This window comes from Lonchura striata, chromosome 8, assembly GCF_046129695.1.
Source record: "Lonchura striata isolate bLonStr1 chromosome 8, bLonStr1.mat, whole genome shotgun sequence".
Lineage (NCBI taxonomy): Eukaryota > Metazoa > Chordata > Aves > Passeriformes > Estrildidae > Lonchura > Lonchura striata.
The window spans coordinates 20,607,286-20,631,707 of record NC_134610.1 but is presented as its reverse complement, the minus strand read 5'-3'; the positions used below and the strand labels follow the sequence as shown (position 1 = coordinate 20,631,707).

The following is a 24,422-nucleotide window of genomic DNA, read 5'->3' as shown; positions in this document are numbered from 1 at the left end:
ATGAGAAGGGATAGAGGGGAGAGGATCATGACAAAGGTCTGGAGATTATGTCTGACCAGATGCTGCCACCTCAAGTGGTCACAAACCTAAGTAGCTATTCATCATTACATCCACTGACTTGTCCACCTGTATGCTGGGAGGCAATGTTTTGTACACAAACTGATCTGGATGAGTATCAGATACAGCTGTCAAAAATAGAAGACCTATAAATATGAGTGAAAGATTGAAGAGAAAAAAAAACAGTAGTTAAGCAAAGCGCCTATAACCACATTTGCTTATGGTCTAAACAGACTGAACAGTAATGCCTGGGATGAGCTGGCTTGCCTGGAAGTGGTTCTGATTATTACAAATTAATGCAGCATTTACATTTAGGAGATAAATGCATTGCTTAAGCAACTGGAAAAAGATCATATGACTGTTCACAGCAAAAGGCATTGGCTCCACAGCACTCCTCACCTTAGCAATTCTTATTCCACCAGAAGATGCTACCAGCTTGTCTAACCTAAGCTCTTAGGATGATTTTTCTAGTTACCTTTACACCCAGTAATTACTGCTGATATTAAACTGAAGTTTATGTTCTCTTTCTTCTAACACACATGTAGCTCTAAGTTTGCTCTCTTCTTGACTTGTTTTTTTTTTTACTTTTTACATTAGCAATGTCCTTCCCATCTATTCAGCTTTCCATCACTAACACAGAAATTCCAGTCTCAGGTTACCAAAACTCTATTTGTTGCACATGCCAAAAGCAGTGGATCAACACACCACAGAAATCTGCACTGGAACAGAAGGATTCTTTACACTTAATGCCTTTCCAGAAATGCAGCACAGCCTTTTCAGTGTATCTCCCTGGTTTACAGAAAGGTCACTGGCCTAAGGACATAGTCCTGCTTTCCTGACTGCACAAAGAGCAAGAGATTCACCTCCTACAACACACACACAAGTAAAATATAAACAGTACTTATATTATGGCATTTAGAAGGTCTGTTAAAAGCCACTGGAGTTTTAAAAACATGAAGAATAGAAGAATTGCACTTACCTATCAGGAGAGAAAATCCATAGCCTTAACAGTTACATCCAGAAATTTTGATAAACTTTCTGATACTACATAGCAGAGACTGAGCAACTAAGGACTACTGACCCATTCATTGCACTGACCCATCACAGTGATTATAATGGTTGCTGGAGAGTCCCTAGGCCCTTAGCACAGCTCTTGAACCTCACATTACAACAGCAGCTCTTCTAGGTACCTCAGCAGGATCACCTTACACTTAAAAACTGGCCCATAAATGTGGAGGGAGGCTGTCAATTATCCCAAACAGTTAACATGTTACAAGGCCCACAATGGAACATCTGCTCCCATTTCAGATTATCACACCAGGCTGGGATCACAAACGTTTAAGAGACCTAAAGAGATTTACCACATGTACTTAATCCTACCTAAGTAACTGTTAGCTGGAACAGGAACTAGATTCTTATCCTGGCGGCTCTCATCACCAACTTCGTAAGGCCCATCATCAAAGATACCCAGATCATAAAATGTCTGATTCTTTTGCTCTGCACGAACCACCCCTGAAAAAGTGAAATGATAAAATAAAAGCAAATGAATGGTGAGAAAAATAACAAATAAATGTCCCCAACTTATATTAATTATGATGAATGACATAGTGACTTCTGTTAAAATGGGACAAATACAGAATAGTGCACTGGGTTAGCATTTTGCCTCTGTTCTGTGTGCCAGAAGTTCATGCTGCTCTACAAAGAAGCCATACAATGATCTGGAAAACATGGAATACTAAGGAAATTCTCAAAAAAAAAAAGCTATTGAACTGGTTTGGTCATAAACCACCCTCATCCTGTATTTCTTAGCCTTATAAAGCTTCTCTTAAAAAGGAGGTAAGTACACAGGAATTAAAAAAAAAAAAAACCTACATTTCATTATGACAAACACCAGCATTAGACTTAGAAACAGTATTTAAGAAGAAAAAAAACTATTGTTCAAAAAAAGGTGTGCTTCCCTTTTATCAAATGGTATAATTAAGGTTTTGGCAAGCACAAACATGTTTTTCCATTACACAGAAGAGTACTCTTAGGACTGTACTAGCACTTCTCTGCAATTAAAGTAAAATGGTGTCTGCAGTCAATATGCTGTTTCAGGTCAGTCAGATTTTCTTGACAGATATGTTGGAAGATTAAGTTTTCACTAAAGTACACCTTGTGCCAGAGCTTAACACACTGATTTTGCACGGTTCATACACCAGGCACAGGTGTACGAGGTGGAAAAATGCAATGCTTAGAGGATCAGATGTTCTCAAGAGGAAAATATTTACAGCTGTTGATGTAATGAAGTGTGATGGGAAAAATCACTTCTAGAGACTGAACTAGCCATTTAGATGCTTCTGAATATAAACTAACAAAAAACATTTAGGTTTTTTTCCCCTTATGTTTCAGAGAATCTCCTAAATGACATAGAGTGCTTGGCTCTTAGATTATCCATGAAATTTTACATGGACATGTATGGATTTAGATATGAATATGTGTAGTATTGCTGTTATCTTCCTACTACCCTTCAGTATTTATTTTGGAAACTACTGGATTCCACAAACTTCACAAAGAATATAGGGGAGAATACTGCAGAATAAACAAAGAGTTCAGCAGCTATCTAACATTTGCTCAAATGCAAAAAAAGGGCTGGTCAAGTAACTCATACAAATTTAGCAGTTTGTTCCTGTATGGAAGTGTCCAAGTAAGCCCTCAGTCCCACCGTAAGATTAAACTAATAAGGGGAAAATTTGCTGTACGTATGTGCAAAGTTCCATTATCTATTCATAAATACATACAAAGATATGTAAAGAAACTTCAGTAAATGTTGATACAGGAGCATAGCATTTTGTAAAAACTGAGTAAAATCATTACATCCCTATTATCTCCTCTCCCCTTAAAAAAAAAAAATTACACCCTGGATGCAACCTTTGAGAGCAATCTCAGAGGAAATGGGAAGGGTAGGCAGGAAGGAAGCCAAGTCATACCTTTCCAGTTGTAAGTGCCTGGGGCACCAAACACAATATAATGATAGTCTCTAGTAAAAGTAGCAGCAACACCTTGCTGACAGGAACCAAACTTCTCATGGCCTCTTAAACGACCATCACAGAAACTCCATACTCCATTATCCATATCATCCTTAATAGTGAGGTCCTGGCTCAGCACATAGCACCTTCCAATGATATCCCGGGTCTCCTGCACTGTGTTTACATACTGCCTTTTCTCATAGCGATGTGCACACGTCTGCAAGATAGAAGAAATAATGTGTGATGTTTGTGTGTGTCGTACGCAGGTCACCACAGAAGGCAGGGCTCATCTAGCAGCCCCTCCTGCTACCAATGCTGTAAGCCACTGCAGACACGCCTAAGTGCAGAATCCAACGTTTCCTACAGGCAACCCAGGGGAAAGACTGGGCACCTACAGATGTAAGTCAGAGCAGCGTGTCATGGTCAAGGAAGGCCACAGGGTTAAATCCCTAAGGCCTTTCCTGATACTAAATCCATCTCTTTCAAGAAATAAGGAGAAAACCACCCTCTCTCTCTCAAAGAAAGAAGTGGCTGTTTCCCAACAGCTCTCAAAGGACTGACACACCCACGCAGAACACAAGAAGATGGTTCAACTACCATCTACCCAAGACTATTCAGAACCCACCCCTTACAGAAAAGTGCCACTAAGCAGAGGCTGAAAGCTTTTCCAGTGGAGGGGAGAAGTTGCTCCTACTTCCTCTTTTGGATGTTCCACTTACAGGGTAAATGTTACTGGGGCAGAGCTGAAGCACTAAACACATCCTGTTCCTTATCCTTTTAGATTATCCCCTGTGAAAAGAATTCTCATCAAATATTTAACACAAAGGGATGAACAGCCACTGGCTAAGCAGTGTAACCACCAAACCATTGTAAAAAAAATGTCAACTATCAAATGCCTTTGCCAGCAGTGTTTCTGGAAGACTCAAATGTAGCAGGTTGCATGAAAAGCACAAGCAAAGTTTGTCTCAGCTGACAAACCTTTTCTATGGCTCCTATCAAGGCCTAAATGTTATGCAAACACCCATCTGCTCCACATTAGAGCACTGCAGTACTGTCCTGATGCAGTGACCTCCAGGCTACTCACACTTCATCTATTAAGTACATTCCCCACTTACCACAAAAAGACAAGATAGCATTAGTTGATGACTGATTATTCAGTGAACAGGACTGTTTCCATGTGCTCCTTCCCACTCTGGGTTCTGAGGTAGACCAAAGCTAGTTATTACTGCCTCTAAATGCTTAAATAACCAGATTCACATCCTGAAATCATCTTCCCCCAGGTTTGGAAGCAGTGACATTAAGCTCCAATTAGATGAGGAAGTTTCACTGCACACCTGTTTTATGATGTATCTGGTATCCTGCAGCACCATGAGAGGTTTTTATTTAACTGAGACTGTTACTTTTTAAACTCTTTCTCTCATAACTCCCAAAAACTTTTTCTGTTTAATATAAAATAAAGAGTATTAATGTATCGTATAAAATTAAGAATAACAAGTAGTCTTACTGTAGTGCACTAATCACATTAATTCACAGGACGTAGTCAGTGGAAGTCCCTGATAAAAGCTAAAGTGAGGCTTATCATCTTGGAAAACAGGCTGGTGATACCTGCTACGTTTACAGCCTTATACACTGTTCTTCCCTAATTCTGCAGCTAGTGGTATTTAAAATAAAAAATGTGTATATGACCAAAAAAAGTGTCCATCCAACAAACATCCAGATTGTTAAAAAGGTTATAAAGAGAGGCTAACTCATAGAAAAATAATTTAAAGCTCTTACAACCTCAAATGCCTTATTTTGCTAAGGAGACATTTAAGGCCTTACCTACAAGAAATCAAAGGAGTAAACTTAGGCAAGTTACCTTTTGGCAAGCTGCACAGAAACACACACCATTCAGAACATGTACTGTAGACCTCAGACGTTTTTGTAAGTTAGTCCTTCAGCACTTACCACTACATTTCCTCCTGGCCCCTGACTCTGGACAGTTACACCCATCCATTGGTCTTCTTTACTCTCCATCTTTGGGTCAGCTGCAAAGTATCATAAAACAGCTTCAAATATTAGCAGTTTACTACATTTTCTTTTTTCTGGGATTTTTGTGGGTTTTGTGGGTTTTTTGGTTGGTTGGTTGGTTTTTTGGGTGTGGGGGTTTTTTTGTGTTTTGTTTGGGTTTTTGTTTAGGTTTTTTTTTCCTTTGTCATTTTTTTTTTTGTTTGTTTGTTTTCTCTTGAAGCCCATGTCAGGGAAGACTCTTCATACAGAACACCAGACAGTCTGCAGGTGGCAGTGTCTGTACATTTTATCACTAACAGCATCCATTTTATTAAATTTCTGCCTATTACTTCATGTTACATCAATTTACAAAACAGTAAGAATCTACCAAGATTTAATCATCTTGTAGCAACGTAGAAATTAAGCTACAACTTAGTATGATGCAAAAAGTAGTTATATATAAACCCCTAGAAGAAACTGTCTGCCACACTGCCTCAGGAAAGGACATCAAACAAGAAGAATCAGGCAACAGTCTCAATTCAAAACAAAAGCACTGGAGAACTTACTCTCCTCATCAAATTTGACACGCAGGCAATTTGTATTTGGAGATGCAATGTCACAGCTGTACAGCCCTCCTGTTCTATTGGCTTGTTGGGCTGGAAAGGCCTTTTCCCGAGGAGCTCCAACCAGCAATCTGCAGGAAAAGCAAAATAATTTAAAGGAATATGGAGAAGGAATATTAGAAAAGAGAAAGGCAACAGAATCAGGAAGTATTTTCACCATGTTGATAGAGCTTTAATATGCCAACATTTGAAGATGGATGAAAAGCTACACCACAGCACTGCTCTTTTATTTAAAAGAGAAATGGGGGGGAGGGGAATGAGAGAAGCTGCATAGCAGTAATGCAGATTTACAATTATTAGACCTGCAAGCCAGTACCTGCATTGTTATTCCTGTTATTGTTGTTGTAATATTCACTGAAAGTGGTTGATAAAAAGTAGATGTCTGGCAGTATTGGGAAAATCATCCTTTTATCAGGGCATCAAGTAGGGTATTTTTTGCCTAACTAGAAATCATTGATAAAGGTGGAAAAAGTCACTAAGATGACCAGAAACCCCCACAACAGTAAATACAATTGTTCTCAGGCTGTCTTCTAGTTTTACATCAGTCCTATGCCACTGTTTGCCTGAATTTAAAGGCACTTTAGTATCTCTGACCAAAGCAAGGTCCTAGATCTTGCTCGAAGATCCAGGACCAAGGAAGTGTTCACTGAACTGCTCCAAGCTCTGAGCAAACATGAACTCCCCCTCTCCACTCCTTTGGCAGGTACTTCATTTTTAAGCTGAAAATGGTTTTCTCCAACAAACCAGTCATCAAGAACAGGCCATTCCCACAAAGGATATATTTATCCTATCAAACAGCTATCCTAACAAGCTCTCCTTAAACACTGTTCTGGTAGCCAAATACAAAGGTTCTTATTTTAAGCACTGAGTAAAGCAAACTTCCTTCTGTATAGACTGCACATCATGAGTATTATCTCAAAACCACATATTTACTTGCAAAATAAGGTGAAAAAAAAAAAAATCTTACGCTGTCCGTCTCTTTGTAGTGTCTCACACACAGAAGCACAGCCGCCTCTCAGGCAGCTGACTGAAATTAGTAACAACCAGTGTGCAGTAGTTTGTGGCAGAAACATCACGCTCAGCTGGAACACTGAGAACTAGAGAACAGCGTGTGGGTAAGTGCAACACAGCAGGTGTGATGGATGGATGGATGGATGGGTGGGTGGGTGGGTGAATGCTGAACCAGACTGTGCTTCCTGACCCTAGGGGCATAAAACACAAAAATATATCCCTGATATTACGGCACCGAGGACAGCAAGATCCCAAAACTGGGACTACAGCTGGATCCATAAGGCTCAAAGAGGACTCAAACCTTCCTTAATATCCAACACTAGTTTTGCTTTGTTGTGACAGTGGGTCAAAGCACACTGCTGTCCCTCAGAATGCTATTTTTACTAAAACCAAGACTCACTTTTCTTCATGTCTAACAGTAAAGATTGAATCAGTTAAGAGAATGTATAACTTTTCTTATTAAGAAAATGTTTATTCAGTGTCCCTAAAGTAATAAATGAAACAAAATTAAATCAATGTGTTATCAGAAAACATGCTTTTTTAAAACACAAAATTTTATCTGTATTGTGAAACAACCAAATTTTCACTACTTCTACAGGACTAAATTCTCCCACAATCCATAATTTATCCACTTCATGAAGGCAAGTCCCCTGAATGCTGAAACCTTCAGGTAAAGTATTTGCCTTTGGACCATGTGCAGGACATACCATGTGGGTGAGGTTTGGTTTAGAAGGTTTTCTGCTTTTCTATGTATGTACATCTGTCATCTTTTTCAAACATTTTTTCAGAAACATAGCAGTCATCACAAGAGTTGTAAACTACTATGATTTTAGAAAGACCATCAGTAACTGAATTTTCTAATTTTGGCAATGGTACATTTACCTGTAATCTCTGAAGAGTAATTCTTCTGCAAAGCATCTGTTTCTGAGATATTCCTTATGGCAGAATAGGAATCCTCAGTTCTGTTATTGCCCAGGGAAAGAGATGACTTTTTTTAACATTAACAACCATAACTTTAATAAAGCAGAGGTTCTTATTTCCTAACATAAAGAAATTTTTATTACTTCTACTTTCTCACTCAAATCTTCGTGGGGGTAGAAATTATGTACTGAACTTCACTTACAGAAATTAAAAACTTTCTGTTTCAACATTGTGAACAAAACTAAAAGCTTTTCAAATTTAAATACCTAATTTGTTTAAATTCTTCCACCTTCATAGTACTGACAGTGGAAGTGCTGGGTCAAAAAATGAACTCTGTTCCTTCTATAGGATAGTGAGACTATGTCCCTCTCTCTAGCTGAATGAGGTTTTACAGCACACCATGATGCTGATGGCAGGAAAGGACATCCTGAAGCACTGGGGGAATAAACAGCATAGCCAAGAGAATACAGAGAAGATGTGCCACCTGCCATAAAACGCTGCAAACATTCCACAGCATCTCAGACACCGCTGAGGCCAACAGATGAAAAATAAAATTGCTCAGCCTTCCTAAAAAATGGAAGGCTTCTATCCAATGTGATCTCACAGGAAACAGGCAACCTTCGATTCTTCCCAATGCCCATACCCCTCCCCCTCGCCCAAAATATTGCCTACGTTATTTTCCAGGGTAAACAAAGAATTTCAAAACAGACTTATTTAAAACCTTCCAGATTTCAAAGAACTGTTATCAGGAATCCTGTCACTAATCTTCAAAGCTCTTCAAATACAAAAACTTGAATTTTCTTAGGTACTTCACTGTAAGTCCAACACCAGAGACCAAGAGAAGCACAGACCATGAGTAAGTGCTCACAAAGGATTAGATCAGTTCAAGTACAACACTACAGTAAATCCTGAAATGCATTTTCAAGTAGCAACCAAAGATCCATTAAAAAGTGGCACAACTCCTTTATACTTATTCACTACTTTTTTAGCCTAAAGAATAGAGCAGACACGACTAAACCTACACCTCTGGGTTCTGCAAGAGGTTACTGAAGGTGATGATTATAATAGTTATGAAGATTATCAACATGAAAAGGAATCTATGTAGGAAAGTCACATGCATCTAAATCTTTGACTGAATATATCAAGCAAAACAAGAAATTCCTTGCAAACACACTGTCACTTCTGATCAGCAGACCTGCTGTTCAGCTTGCCTACCATTTAAAAGGTACATTTGAAAAATCAAAGTTCTATTATAAAAGCCATATTACTTAATTTAAAAATAAAAAGTGTGTACAGAACTACAAAGTATGACATGAACCATGCATCAGTGTGAATTTCAGCATGACTGCAGTAATACAAATGAATCAGCTCATATACTGAGCTGTGCTACATGCTCAACAGAGTCCTTCCAGATAGAGGACATATTCCAGTCATTACTCTGTGGCTACTTACTCAGCTGTGATTTAATAAAAGAAATTTAATCAAGTTTGAGCTCATTGTGCCAAAACGAGGTTAGCATTTTCTGCAGCTAGGCATGTTCCATTGTAGCTTTCTCATTGGCAAGCAAAACCTATTTCTGCAGGTCAGAGGTAGGGGCAGAGTGAGAGAATGCTCTTCCAGCCATCACCATTTCCTTATATTGTAGATAAAACACAGACACTTAAAACCTAGGAACTCCTCTGTAAATGAAGAGTGACAAAAATAAATTCTTAATTTCTCTTCACCCACACCCACAGTGTTATTAATTTTATTCACTGGGACTTCTCCCTGAAGGTCTGTGGACATGGTCTACTGTAATTACTTTCAATTAGGTTTGAATGTCCAAAATCATGTTCCAAAATGCATATTCAGATAACAACACCCCAACGTCAGGAATGCAAAGTGGGAGATGAAAACCCAAGACACTCCAACACACAATTTTACTGATTTTCCTATCCCCATGGTAGGTTTGCCTTGTTACTCTGCAGAAAACAGAAGCTGAGCCATACTGTATACTGATCATAAACATCTCTGTGCATCAGCTCCTATCAGAGACTTAGCTTTATTATTTATTTGCCTTATGATGAATTAGTATCTAATGTTTACCATTAGTCCAACATCAGAGAAAAGCAGACAATTGTTATTCCTCATGTAAATTACAGAAACAGATTATTCTGTTAATTTGAATCCTGATCTTCCCCACACATCTTGCTTCAATACATACTATAACCTAACTGGGTTTTCCCTGAGCCAATCACACTGCACAGGTGTTAAACTACAGAAATTTAACATAATAAATCATTCATGTAATTTAATTTAAAATAAGCATCTATCAAGTGACAGTGTTGGGGAAAAAACATCTGAATTCTCTCATACCTTGGCATAAAACTATATTTTTTAGCTCTAGGTACAATTAGAACATGTGGTTTCCAATTTCCAAGTGAAATTCTGATTTTTAACCAAATTAATCAGTCTGGTTGCTCTATTGATTAGAATTATTTTAATTATTGATTTCTCTTAATTACTTCTTGAAGAGATGTGATAATAACTGAAGTCCCACTGTCAATTACGAGCATCTGATGACTTACAGGAACAGATTTACTCCCTGACAGTCCCAGATTCATAGCCAAATGTAAAATAATCCCCTAAGATTAGAGCTCCAGGATTGGTGTGAAATGTTGTTTTAACCGACCTTCCTGAGACACAGGCTCAGGGGGTGCTGCCTGCCCGCACAGACAGCAGTGACCCCGCTGTCCCTGTGTGCGAGGTGCAGCTGGAGCACAACAGCGAGAGCCAGCCCGTGCTCTCAGGGCAGGGACCAGCAGAGCACCACATCCCTCCCAGGAACCCCCTATGGCACAGCTACACCCGCCCTGCCTCACTGTGGTGTGACACCCGAACACAACAGCTGAGGCAAGAAAAGCTCCATTTCACCATTTATGACAAGCACTATCAAGTCTCAGAGAAGGTATCAAGACATCTTACCGACCTTATCTACATCTGGAGCAGACTTTTGGATAAGTGTGTGTAGAAAACATGCTTCATAAACACACATATCTCCAAGAAGCAGAAGAAGGTGAGAACTCACTGCCCACATTCAGGTAGGCACCAGGCTGTGGTGGTTTGTCAACTGCTGTTGACCAGCATTGCAAAATGTAACTACAGGTCTGACTCCACATGCACAAACAGCCTATGAACTGTAGGTCTAGCTGCATTTAGAAGAGCCAGTCAGATTCTGGAATAGCATGATTTACTAAATGCAAAGTAAAACATTCCTCTGGACTGAGGGTGAGAATGCAGAGTAGCTACATACAGCACCAACAGTGCCATTGCAATCACAAGCTTTATGTTCCAGGTCAACACTTGGCACAACTGAAGACTCAAGGCTTAACAAAGACTGTCCCTACTGGCGCAGAAGGACAAACCTGTCTGTCTCTGAAATTTCACTCAAATTCTCATCCCCTGCTGGATGCAGAAGTGGGGTACTTTTATATCTTATTCACTGTCACTGTGCTAAGTGCTGTGGGTGGGACTGCAGTCAAATCTTCCATTCTTTGTGGGCATATTTGCAGAATACATCTTGATAGGAAGTGTGCTTGGTTAGCACAAAACATTTCTGGTTATCAGGCAGAAGAACAAGAGCAGGTGGCCTACGCCTCACCTGCCATTCCCACCCCCAATGCCACAGCAACACAAACCACAAGACTCCAGCCGATTTCCACACTTGCCCCTACAGGCGCCACGGCATACTGAGCTTTGCATTTTCTTCACTACTTTATGCTTGTAACAACCAGTATTCAGCAAGAGCAGTTTGGTGAACACCGAGAAGAAAGGGTGTAACTTTATTTTATCAGATATGGCCCAAAAGAGTAATTAAAATCCAAAGTAAGATACACGAGCTTTCCATTTCAACACATACTACAGAATATTAAGCAGTAGAGTGCAGATTTTAAAACCCTCCCTCCTTTAATTGGCAATTCTTGAAATGTTTAGTAGGTAGTTGTGGCTCCTACTCAGCTAATGAAAACAACAGTGAGAACTAGGAGTGGTCTCTACTCACAACTATCTGAAGGCCCTCCAATACTGCTCATGAAACAATCTTGATTGCTTCCAAAAGGAAAGTCAAAGTTAAGATACAAAAACCATATCAAAAGAAATCCAGAAATCCTCCAAGCTCCTGGAAGTATTCCCTCTCTCCACAGCGAAATTCTTTTCTTCACTTACAGCCTGGAACTGTCCAAGGGTAACAGATGATTTTCGCAACATGCTTCAGAGGAGAAAAATTATCACCAGTTCATTACAGTTCTATATGGAAAAAACTCTCAAAAGAAATCAAGCAAAAGGAGGGAGAAGATCTTCAGTGTTTTTTAGAGCAACTATCCTGTTCATCAAAGTAAGAGGCTTCCAGTGAGTAAATTACATTTTGATTTCAACAAATTCAAAAAATACCACAGTTTGCACCAAACTCAGATACTCTGCTATCTCCCAAAGTTTTCTTAATTCCTTAAATTCTTTCCTTTTCCATGGTATCCTTCTACCCAAACAAGGCACCGCAACTTTTGCCAGTCTTTCTTTAAAAGTGAAAGCAAACACATCTCTAGTGCCTGCTCTGAGCCTTAATAGACTGGAGCAGAAAACACAAAAGTGTTTCCTGGGTAAGAAACCATTAACCACTTCCACGCATAGGTGAAATAAAGTAGTCACTGGTCTAACTAATTTCCAGTTTTGCAGGCTCCATTGAGCACAAGTTTCAAACTGAATAATGCTGTTCTCAGGCAACAATGCTGCCACTGCAGACTTAGCACTTCATTATGCTTTCAGAAAGACTCCACAAGGGGGGTAAATTCGGCAAGTGACAAAGCCAAATGCCATGAAATGGCTCACCCTTGACTGGACAGTTAAGACTCCTACATCCTTTCTCTCTCCCAGTTCCAGAGCCCTCTTGGAAAATAGTTTAATTAGATTAAGCAAAATTAAGAAAACAGAGCCACCAGCTCTAACAGTTTAAATTTTACTACAAAATCACCAGTCACAAGTCATCTTTCAAACGTCTCTCCAGGCAGACTCCAGATCACAATGTGGGCCATCTACAGCCCTCGACCTGAGCTGTATTTTCACTCCTCCGCACTGATTTGGTGTCTGTTATTTAAACTAACAAACACAGAAGATGGATGCATTTAACCATCATAATATTTCAACATAACTGAAGTTGGTCAGTGGGACAGACACTGTGTGTGTGAATACTGGTGGCACCACTCCTGCTTCATGCTTGGATTTGCCATTCCACAACAGAAACAAGTCACAGGACAAGAGCAACACGGACTAATTAGCACAGAGAAATTATCCCTTCACACACTTGGGCTGCTAATGGGAACTGGAGCTGAACCATGCGTGCCTCCAAAAAACCTTCCCCAGCAAAATACAATCAGTAACTGCGTCAGCAGGGAGCTTGTCTGTGATGCTTTCCACAGAGACACCCATCATGGTCAGTATGTCATTAACAGCTATTTTAAGTGACTGAACATTCTCCTGATCTGCTACTCCACAGCTACATTTTGGAACTAACAGTGCAAAGCTGTGGCCAAGCACATCATTAATCTCTTTTGCCTGGAGGCTCGGCACTTGAAAGATTGCAATTTTCATTTTATTTCTTCAGCCTTTTTTAGGAAACAGATTAGGATGGAAGCTAGAAAAAGAAGCCAAAAGCTGCACAAGGATTAGGGCAAGCTACTACAAAGATACCTGCTGTTCTGGAAAGGCCACTTATTATTGACTTTCTGAAAGTCACATGGAAAAATAAACACTTTCCCATCACAGTCCAGAGCCCAGCCTGTCTGGATTTGAAACGGGTTTCACAGATCTCATTTCCATTGGTACAAAGCATTTTTCTTAGAAGAAATGGTACAGTCTGCTCCAAGTTTGTGTTTCAAAGTCCAGCTTTCCATTTCAGACACCACTCTCTGGCTTTAATCAGCAGATACCTCATAGTTTTCATACTGTCAAATAGCAAATGCAACCTGTATACTACTTACAGGTTTAATTTCTCGCTTACAATCTATACATTTTTCAGATCTAAAAGGAAGAACACTCGTGCCAGGAACAGACCTGACTACAAACTGGTACTGTAAAATACATATCAGACAGCTTTATAATTAATTTATGATAAACCTACAGGAGAAGTAATGTTAAAGGGATTTTCACGCAGGTTTTCTAACATGGCAGTGCCTGGTATTGCATGAAATCCTCTTAAAACAACATGAAGTTTAACTCAAAAGTGACAAGAGCAACATATCCAAGAACTAACCTGGGAGCTGTTTCTGGCTCAGCCCCTGCCCACAGTCACTTTGTCTGCTCTGGAAGGACTGAACTACAGTAGTCCCACCACAGCCAGCTGGGCACAACCCAGCTACTCTCCACTGCAGATGCACTGAACTGCAGGTGCCAACTGCAGCACAAGCAAGCAAGGCCAGCTGCAGCAAAGCAGCCAGGGTGACCCAGCAGTCCCCACGTACCTACAAGCACAGAGAGAGTAAAGTGCCCATCCCTGCTGTCCCACTGCTGCAGTCCTGCTCTGCTGCCAAGAGCCCCTATGGCAGGGCCCTCTGTGGCCATGGCCTTGCCCAGTGCCGCCCCGGCTCTGCAGCAGAACGGGCCCTGCAGCAGCAGCTGCTGTACCAAGCCTGTGCTGTCATCAGTGTCTTGTGGACATGGCTCACTCGACAGGCTTCAGTAAACAAGTGCATAACAAATTAGGAATTCCTGTCTCCCGCACTTGGGCTGCTAGCCATTCATGCCATAGGAAACCCCAGAATTCACTTAAAGCTCTTCACATTTGCAGGACTTGCCCTTGTATCCCCATGACACGTGGCATCTCTATAAAAAGTTCATGAAAAATTAAAGTAGTACCACTATATTAGGTACATTAGGAAACGAACAAGAAAGCAATAAAAACACTGAAACAGTTGCTTACTTACTTTTTTTGGAGGGTGGGGGAAGAAATCTGACAGCAGTGCACCCAGTCAGTACTTGAAGGCAGTACTTGTTTGAGAGGTAACAACCTTAACAGGCATATACTGTTCATTCAATGTGCTGAAAACCATTTAAAAAATTATAGCAGATCTAACTCAGAACAAAACAAATATTTGGGTTGAAATGTCATTCCTCTATTTCCTGCTCAGAATGAAGTACATCAGTTTCATTTATCACCATAATTAAACTATTTAAAGGCATGAAAGAAGTACAGGAAGAGGGATGGACATTTTACTGTAGAATCAATGGGCAATATAACACACTACAGCAACTAATACAGTTCTGCAGAATTTGAAGAGCAACTGCTCCCCATGCTAACCCAAGCCACTGCTCCTTCACTCATACATCCAATATTGAGACCCTCCCCCTACTCCTTCTTTTCCAGACTTACCACCATCGCCCTCTGAATTGCAGGGGGAATACCAAGACAGGTAGAAACCTCCTACACTAGATACACAACCACATAAATTCTGCCTGATTCAAGGCCTGAACAGAAGTTCATCACATTTAGTTAAAATAAACCAAGCAGTACCCCAGGGGGAAGGAAGCTCACCCACACCAGACCAACACTGGAACCTCTGAGCTGAACTGTGCCCTGCCCAGCTGTCAAACTAAGCCTGTGGACTGCAGCAGAGTACCCTGTGGGAATGGGCTAGAAAGAACTCTGCACGTGCAGAAAAAGCGTGGACCTTCCTGATACATAATCCCTAATAAGAGCTTCAGAGAATAAGTACATGAACAGCCTTCAACAGCCCAAAGGCACGTGCATGCTTAAAGCACAGTTCTAAGTATTCCTTCAGTCTTAAAGCCATCATAGCCCTGGGCTAAATGCTTATAATCGGATCCACAGTTTGTGTAAGACTTTTCTTCAAGACATGAAATTAATGACAAAAGCAGATGTATCTGGGTACATGACGCACTGTGGCCCCACGCCTTGAAATTAGCTGAAAACACAGGCACTCAAGTCACTTGAAAGAACATCACTCCAATAAGGTATTTTCCTAGGAGAAACAGGTCCTAGAAATGCCTGTGCAGCTGGGATGCTCAAAGAGCCCTTTTTTATAGTCCATGCAAATATTCAAACACTGATCAAACAGATCAACAGAACTAAATGATACATTAACAAGAAACTGCTCTTTATACACATCTGTGGAAGAAGAAACCATTATATTCTACTGTGAATAGAAATGTTCAAACTGAGAACTTCAACCAGCTTTAAAAACTTAAGAACAAGATTTTTTGCAAAAAAACTTATGTTTGAGACTATGCCAAGAAACGCACTGCATCCTCTAACTCTATGTATTGCTACTCCTCCACATGCACACATACCTAATTTTACACACATCCCCTCATACATACATTTTTTTTTGCCACTCTCTACATTCTCACTTGAGCAGAATCTAGAATTCGTTTTTTTCATGTATTTTTAACACCCTATGTTCCTGTAAGCTGCAAGTTGTGCAAACAGTATTGTAGCTATTTCTAGGACTACATCTCATCTGACAACAGTTTTCTTCCACTATACGCAGGAACACAGCTTGGCTGGCAAGAGAATAAACTTACATCTTCAGCAATATTCAGGGACCACACCACATAATTATCACACATTTATCTAGCAGAAAAATAAAGTGAGTGGATAAAAAGATTACAGGGACTTGCAAAATGACACCATATTTGTAGTAGCAGTTACAAGAGTTGGCTGTGTAAGAAAAAAAATATGCTAAATTTATTTTTGCATCTTTGGCCAAGAAAACATGGTTTTCACTTGAAGGTTTTTCACACTACGCAAACATGGATAATTAAAACAGCTTTTCATACACTCTGCTAGACATCACTAACATCTAAGAGCCAGCAGGCTAAACCATTATGCAGCTTCAGCTGCACTGACGACAAAGTGCAAGGCTAACAAATCTTTATAATTCCCTTAGCAGAGTACTGTGAAAAGAGCATTAAGTAAAGGACACAAAAAATTCAGCCTTACATGATGGTGTCCTTGCTATCTACAACAGCTGGTTGCCACTTTTGACCACTTCCAGGATAAACATGCATTTCCTTCAGACCTTTGACCCATGCATGTGCTGCTGAGCAAACAACCCCGGGCAATACAGGAGTGAAGTTGTCTCCAGCATATTTGCAATTCTTTTTTTTTAAAGATATATTTTATAGACCTACTTTTGAGGAAGGTGACAATGACAGATGCAACATGCAGAGACTAAACATACAGCTCCATTTCCAAAAAACTGTCATCTTCACTAAAAAGGAAGCAACATTCAGTCTAAGAAAACTCTGCCGTTCCTATCGACACTAGCTATCACCAAACTCAACAATACTCATAATTCCAATCTGCTGTTCTCTATTTCTTAGATGATCTCCAAACATCTTGAAAATAGAAAACAAATGCAAGGAATACAGCTTAAGAGTAGCCTAGAAACTCACTAGCTGGCAGTGAAATCCAGTGCATGATCTCTCCATGTTACCCTGGAGGGACTAGAGTACATTTTTATGCTGCAGATGGCATCTTGACAGGGCCCATCCCATAAATCCCTCCTTTTTCCCTTGATTCAGCAGACCTTCTCCCTTCCTAACACAGTCTAATCATCCTCACACACATTAGTTCAACTACTTGAAGGAAATCTACATTAGGAAATTACATTTTTTTAGATGCAGTTCTGTAAGAGAAAAAAAGAAAAACAGCCACTGCTCCAGCAGATCTAAAAATGATCAATGCATACTAGTAAATGTTCCAAAAATCACAATGCAAGAAGCGGTACCTTTTGCCTTTCACTGGTATTTTGGTACAAAAATCTGTCTCAGGTACTTCACAGCAGAATACACACAGCCTGTTCTTTAAGCTAAACCAAAACAACTGCACTTTTCTAAAGAAACTGCTGTGGAATTCTCAAAATAATCTTAGAAAATGTGATACTCAAAATACATTAAATCCAAGGGAAGTACATTTTAAGAAGAATACAGTATGTTTGATACTACAGCTGCAAAAGGAGCTTTATTAACCTATGGTATAATTCATTTATTTTTAACATACAGAATGATTCCTTTAAAAATTGAAGTTAAACCTTTTTTCCACGTCTATGTCTGTTTTCTAAGCTACATTCTTCTCCCATTACTTCCAAAGCAGTAACTTGCTTATGTATATTGCAATCAAAACTATTTAGTGCTAATAAAGCAATTATTCCATGTTTTCCAGACTATTCTGCATAGTTTCTCAAATATTCATGTGCTGTTACCTACCCTTGCTAAATACCATGATAAGGTGCTCATTTTCCAGCTAATGTTTCACAGTACAGACCACCATCTGCTCATACAATAATATGGATTTTTACTTACTTGCTCTTAAAATGGCATTTGCCCAATAGCCTTACCTCAGTCTTGTCCTTTCCACAGATTATGTCCTCAGAACATGGCATTTTTACAGTTATGGCCAGAATGACTCATCTAGACCCAGGCTAGTTCTGAAACATTTAAACAATAGCTGATTTTAAATGAAGTTCTTTTAAAATGAATGTGCTATCTCCAATGAGAATTTACCAGAATGCATTCCTTACAAAACTTAAGAATTGCTCTGGCACATGCAGGTGGAATTTAACAGAGGAAAAAAGAATGGCCCATGCTGACTGATGAACAATTTACTGCTGTAAGATGCCAGGCAACCCAATATGCTAATTTCATTTATTTGGTGGAGAAATCATACAGCAGTAAATTAGATCAGTAATCACTCTTCTTTGCTTGTTAGGCCTTATGAAAGCATTTATGAGAAGCCAACCTACCTGTCTGGCTTCTGCCACCGATAACCAAGAACATAACTCAAAATCAGTACTGGGAAAAAAGCTAGACTTCTGCAGTTTGCTCCTCCTGTAACAACTACAGATCCCTTATACAACATAAATTCACCTCACTTTTTTCACCCATGGTATTAGCACAATGGATCTTCCTTGAATATCTGTCCCTTACCACTACAAGAAAACTCTTCAACTACTCCTCCTTTCCAACTTCATTTGATCCTGACCTTTGCCACAGGCCATTTATCTTAAACACAAACTCCTCTACAAACTGCCTCCTATCACTAAGAAAGCAAGTAAGTATACTAAGCAGGTTATCTAAGAATAGTTTGCATAGACAAAATCGCAAAGACACTCAAGAGAAGAAAATACAAGGATCAGTGACACAGTAAAATCACAGCCTAAGAAAAAATATTTGTCAATGTTTTAATTGACAGAAGCACTAACTAAGGACCATCACTATTACAGCTTTTAAACCTGAAGGTGTAAACATGCATTAATTCAGTTCACCCAAAGTCTGAATTACACTACACCACCTCTGCAAGTAGAAATTGCCATCTTCCACTGCAGACCAGCATAATCCAGCTCTTTGTTGCTGAAGCAAAGCATCTCTGAGCCCAAGCCCCCAGAGAACCCAAAAGTACTGGCTAAATGCCACTGGGGCTGCACTGCAGCAGTACAGCAATGCCAGCAGATCTGCTGACCTAAGGCAACTTTGTTATGTATTGATATAAAAGCTCACAGTAGAGACGTGCAGCATCAGCAAAACCAGTACCAAGTAAAATTTTCAGTAAGACACTGCAATTTTTAGGATTTTATGGCTGGTAATGGACAGTGCAGTCTTGACATAAAGTGCCTATCCACAGCTTTCACTACAGCTTTTCAGCTGATGGAAGAATCCCAAATGTTAGTAACTACAGTACCCTTTTTGCCTCACACAATAACAAGAAACTTACCTGAATTCAGCTCCCTACTTCTACTGAAAATAATATCAAAATTACTTGCTAGTAGATCTTTGTGGGTCCCTTGCAAGTCAGGACAATTTGTGATTCTATCATTCTAAACAAAAAAAAAAAAACTGGCTAGCAGGTGTTAAGATTTACACTTGGACTGACCTTAAGGATCTTTTCCAACCCAAGTGATTCTAGGACTCAATGAAAATAATATACAAATTTAGATATTCTTGATGCTTGTGTTTTAATTCAAGATGCTTAAATCATTGTGAATTACAGCCAAACTGGAATGGATTTGCTCGACATATAGAATATGCATACATACAGACCGTATCTCTATATATTCTATAAAATTATATATATAGTGAGTAGCTAGTAATTGTATTTTTATTCTAACAGTAATATAACATAGAGTAGCAAATAAATGCATGATCAGTGTAGTCCCCATCTAGAGATGCTGGATGCACTCACATTTTCATCACAGAACCACATACATTTTACATGTTTCTCCTATAGCTCTGCCCCCAGTCACAGACCCCTCTAAGCTACAAACCTTCTTCCAGTCTGCAGATGAAATGTGCTGCTGTTGTGCCACCATTCCCCTGCAGAACCAGAACTACCTTTCATCATATTTATAGATTAAAAACAGAACAAACTTACGCAGGGCAACAAACCCAGATCCTTTAGAGCTCCATCAGCCTTTTCTGCTGCTTCATTCACTGTGCTTGACAATGAGCCAGAACCAAACACAAAAATCCAGGGAGATTGCCTTGGTACCCCCAACATTAATGTTCCGCAACGCACATAAAGTTTGCATTCAGCTGTCTTTCACACCCACATACCATTAGCAATCCACTTTCAGTTACCATAAAAGATTTTCTCCTCTCCACCTGACAAACTTTCTAACTCTTCTAATTTGAAGATACTTAAAATCAAAATCTTGTTATTAGTCCATAGCTTTATACTCAGCACCGTTTACAACTAATGTCAAAGCAATTGAACAGTCATCTCTTCATAATGGTGAAAGTTAAGCAATTAGAAAACATGGCATTTGTAGCTAACACTAATAAACTAATTTGCCATTCAAAGCTAATATGAAATCCATAACATTCTGTGACTAAGCAAAAAAGATGGTCAAAAGCAAATACCATGTTTAATCAAAGGCTATTTCAGCTGTACCTTTGTCACACCTCCCAGACATTCTCCACCCGCATCTTTACAGAGGATTATTGCAATGATTAAATCACACTGAACACTCCTGTGTGAGGAAGAGGGAACCATTTCACTTAACAAATGCGTAAGTGAGGTAAGAGGAAAATTACACATAATTTAATTTGTTTTACCAAGCCATTAGCCCCTGAATACAATCAGTGTATTTTACTTTCTCTCATTTTCTTGTTTTTCCAAAGATGGACTAATCCTGCACATGCTTAATGACAACCTAATTTTGTAAAACTTGAGGGACAGAAAGGTGCTCAAACTGACAGGTTTCTTTGAAATAAGGGTCCCTGCCAGATGAGATTCCAAGTATCACTCTTAATTATGCTTCAGTATGAATTGGGAGTTTTTGTATTTTTGGCAACTACTTAACAGTATTCACACTCTAAATGTAACTGTATTTTGAAATTAGCATCTATTCAAGAAGAAAGGGTAAAACAGATACTTCTATCTGACTAAGAGATAGCTGTATATAAATTCACTTTTGCAGCATAGGTAAGACAGACCCAAACGCACCTGGGAATGCAGAGGTATTGCACCCCTGAGTCCTGCTGTTAAGTAACAGGCAGCATGAAGGCATTAGAAATAACTGTTTCTCAGCAGTAGACCTCAGTGTGACCTCCTGTTCCCATAACTTTCTACCTTCCCCAAGTATCCAGACAGCAGATACCATTTGTTCCAGCTATGAAGAATCCATCAATCCATGGAAAAGACCACACAAATCCTTTGGTATTAGCTCATCCTAGTTCATTTTTATCTGATATAAAAATGCAGCCTAACATGGAAGGCTTCTCTTTAACACTCCCCACCAAACCTCCTTCTTCAGAAGGCAGAACTCAAAGTGAGCTAAACACAGCTCAGTCCCTAAGACAGCTACAGTTCAGCATATTTAATGTCTTGTTCTCATAAAGCCACATACTACAACTCTTACAGACACAAAAATTATGTTCAAAGTGACTACAACATGCCTGTTTGACATAAAAGGTTTCATTCCAAGCATACTACCCAGCAGCTACCCAGGGTAGCTTTCCAATTATTTATGCTAAAACTCATGGATTTGAAAAATGGCCAAGACACCTCATACTCAGAAGCACATGTCACCATAAAACGCAGTTTGTCTAGCCTGGTTTTGTCTCTAATAGAGATCCTTGCTTCTCATGAAAGCCTGGATTCAGAAAGCCATGTCAAGGCAGATAGCATCTGGCTCTGCTCTTTGACTGCCTGAGGAAGCACTTACTAGACATACAATACAGAACTTTCATGCCAATAATCTCTGAAGCATTTCAGCCAAATAGTACATACCAGCTTGAATACTGTGACTGTCCTTGTGTTTCTGCTGCTTTTTTCTTCTCAGTAATTGGCTGTCTGCATATTCCTACACACTCATTCTGCCAGGACCGACAATACAACAGGAGACTAACAAGCTTCAGGCATTGCTTTCTTGGTCGTACTAAAAGAGTCTACTCTAAAAGTAGACTTATGCAAGCGTAATCCTGTCAAGAATTAAGATAAAGGCCTCTGGAAAGGAGCTCATAGATTTGCATTTCATTCCTCAGGATACTATGGGTCATTTTATCTGCTAGGTGGAAGATGAAACATGCGTGTATGTGACTTATACTCCTCTACACACTGTAATTTTTATGAAATCACACAGGAGCGCAAGTGTGAGCAAAATGAGCCCACAGGATTTTTCAATTTACCACCTAACTTTATGAAGAATATTATATCTTTCCAGCTTCCTCATTTCGTAAACTCTATATGGATAATGAATGTATCTGGCCTTGAATTAAAACTAAATATTTGAGGAGGAGGCATTTATTTAACAATAATACTTTACACTCACACGCTATCCAGCACTACTGGATAGGGTGGGGTCCACCACTGCTCCGCTATGGACACAAAGCAGCAAGGATGCTGACGATGTACACAGGAGCCTTATTTTGCCTTCGTAATTTCCCAAAAGAAGTTTCATGCATACATCACTAGCCCCGACTTATTTTTCCTAACTTCTTTGTATCACCTCTCATCTGCATTCCCGGGCAGGGTCTGTGTCGAACAGCAGACCCGGAGTTACCTGAGGCCGGGTATGCCGCGGAGCACAGACCCGAGCGCTGGGGAGGCTCCGGCGGCGCAGACCGGCGCGGCCCGCGCAGGAGAGCGCCGCGGCGGGAAGGGCTCCCAGCGGCGGCTGCCGCTCGCTTCCCCTTTCCAGCCTCGGCTCCGCGCAGGTCCCCGGGCGCGGGGCCGGCCCCTCGCCCCGCCGCACGTCCCCGCCGCTCGGCGCTGCCCCGGCTCCGCAGCGCCCCGCGGCAGGTGCTGCCCATCCCTCGGAGGGCCGCCGGCGGCCCGGCCCCGCTCCCGCCGCCGGCCGGACACCTCGCGGGGGCTGGCGACCCCGGCCCGCCGCCAGGGGAAGTTTCCCGGCGGTGGAAGGTAGGAGGGTCCCCGCAGGCGGCCCGGGACGGGGCCGGGCGGGGCGAGGTGCACTTACAGCCGTTTCTCCTGCGGCTGCAGCTGCCGGTGCATGGCCAGGGAGAAGCCGAAGAGGCTGCCCGTCTCCCCGCTCCAGCTGATCACGTTGTCCGTGTCCAGGTTGAAGGCGCCGGCCAGCCCCGGCAGGAGGGGCAGGTAGAGGAGAAGCAGGGCCGCCATCTGCTCTTGCCCGGCACGGGAACCTGCCGCCAGCGCCGTCGCCGCTCCCCGCGCCGAGCGCGCCCGTTGTGCCCCGCCGGCTCCGCGCGGGGCCCGCCCCGCCCCGCCCCGCCCTCCGCGGCTGCCCGGCCCCCGGCACAGCACAAAATGTCCCCGGGGCCGGGCCCCTTCCCCTGGGAGGGGCAGCCGAGGGCGTCGCCCCGCCCGTGACTCGCCCATCACCTCCCGGGGCCCCCAGGGGGCTCACCGTCTGCCGCGGCCGCGGGCTCGGATGGCTTTGCGCTTCGCGACACGAAATAAAGCCTTACCGAGGGGCGAGTCACGGCCGCAGGTGAGGAGCGGGCCGTAGCCCCCGTGCACCGTTGGGGAAAAGGGCAGAGAGCTCCCACGGCGGGGGGAGATGTGTTTGAGCCATCAAACCATGCCCCCCTGGGGGGCTGATACCGGTCTGGCTGCTGCTCAGCGCCGTCAGGTCGGTCCGGGTACCGACCATGGGCATAACATTGCCCAAATGTGCTAAGGTTGGTACAGAACTATGGACAGTATGATCCCAGTATTGAGTCTGTATTCCCCAAATTCCTTCATACGTGCAAGAGAAGAACTAAAAAAAAAAAGGACTGGGAAAAAAATAAAATCTCTCTTTTACCAGACTATTCACAGACCACATGAAAACAGAAACTGAAGACTACCTGAATCTCCTCCTCCAGCATTTCCTGTCTCTGAACATATCTGAAAATTTTTTATTCCTACCTTTTAATTGTTCAAAAACAGTATGTTGGTTTGGATCCCAGGTCATTTTCTCATGCTTTCACCCATAACTCCAAAAGCTTATTTGCCAGCATACCTTATCAACTTAACCCACTCCAGAGAAACAGAGAGGTTTTAGTTTTTGAACAGAATCTTGGTTTAGTGCTCTGGTTTAGGAAAGCAGATGCAAGTTTTTAAAACCTCACAAATTCTTAGCAGCATGACAATACTCAATTGTTCTTTTCTACTGGTATCTAGAGTACAAAGAGAGAAGAAGCTAAGATTCCAGAGAAACTGAGAAAAGGGCAATAGAGACAGAGCACTCAAATCTGTTGATACTCCAAATAACTCCTTCTGAAACAATACTCCCACAGAGTTAATCCAAAGTACTTTTTCCAGAGTAATTATTCTAGGATACCTCCATGTATAGACAAGTCT

At 41.2% G+C, this 24,422-nt stretch overlaps 1 protein-coding gene and 1 long non-coding RNA gene across 5 annotated transcripts in view; one reads left to right on the top strand and one right to left on the bottom strand.

Annotated features, from left to right (window-relative positions):
- ITGA6 (integrin subunit alpha 6) overlaps positions 1-23,332 on the bottom strand; it is a 40,519-nt gene extending 17,187 nt beyond the window's left edge. For 3 of the 4 annotated variants that reach the window (XM_021552480.3, XM_021552483.3, XM_021552481.3), the window contains exons 1-5: positions 23,077-23,332; positions 5,621-5,748; positions 5,013-5,092; positions 3,027-3,282; positions 1,438-1,569 (exon numbers count right to left, since the gene is read on the bottom strand). In XM_021552480.3, the coding sequence (XP_021408155.1) occupies positions 1,438-1,569; positions 3,027-3,282; positions 5,013-5,092; positions 5,621-5,748; positions 23,077-23,237 (757 nt within the window). In that variant the 5' untranslated portion in view covers positions 23,238-23,332. Of the gene's footprint in view, positions 1-86; positions 204-1,437; positions 1,570-3,026; positions 3,283-5,012; positions 5,093-5,620; positions 5,749-23,076 lie in introns of all 4 variants that reach the window. The other variant, XM_077785049.1, reaches the window with a different exon arrangement.
- Positions 6,683-23,930, top strand: LOC110482906 (uncharacterized). The gene is made up of 3 exons (XR_002467478.2): positions 6,683-6,792; positions 7,287-7,358; positions 23,887-23,930. It is a non-coding gene; the product is annotated as an uncharacterized LOC110482906 (long non-coding RNA).
- The last annotated feature ends 492 nt before the right edge of the window (positions 23,931-24,422 follow it).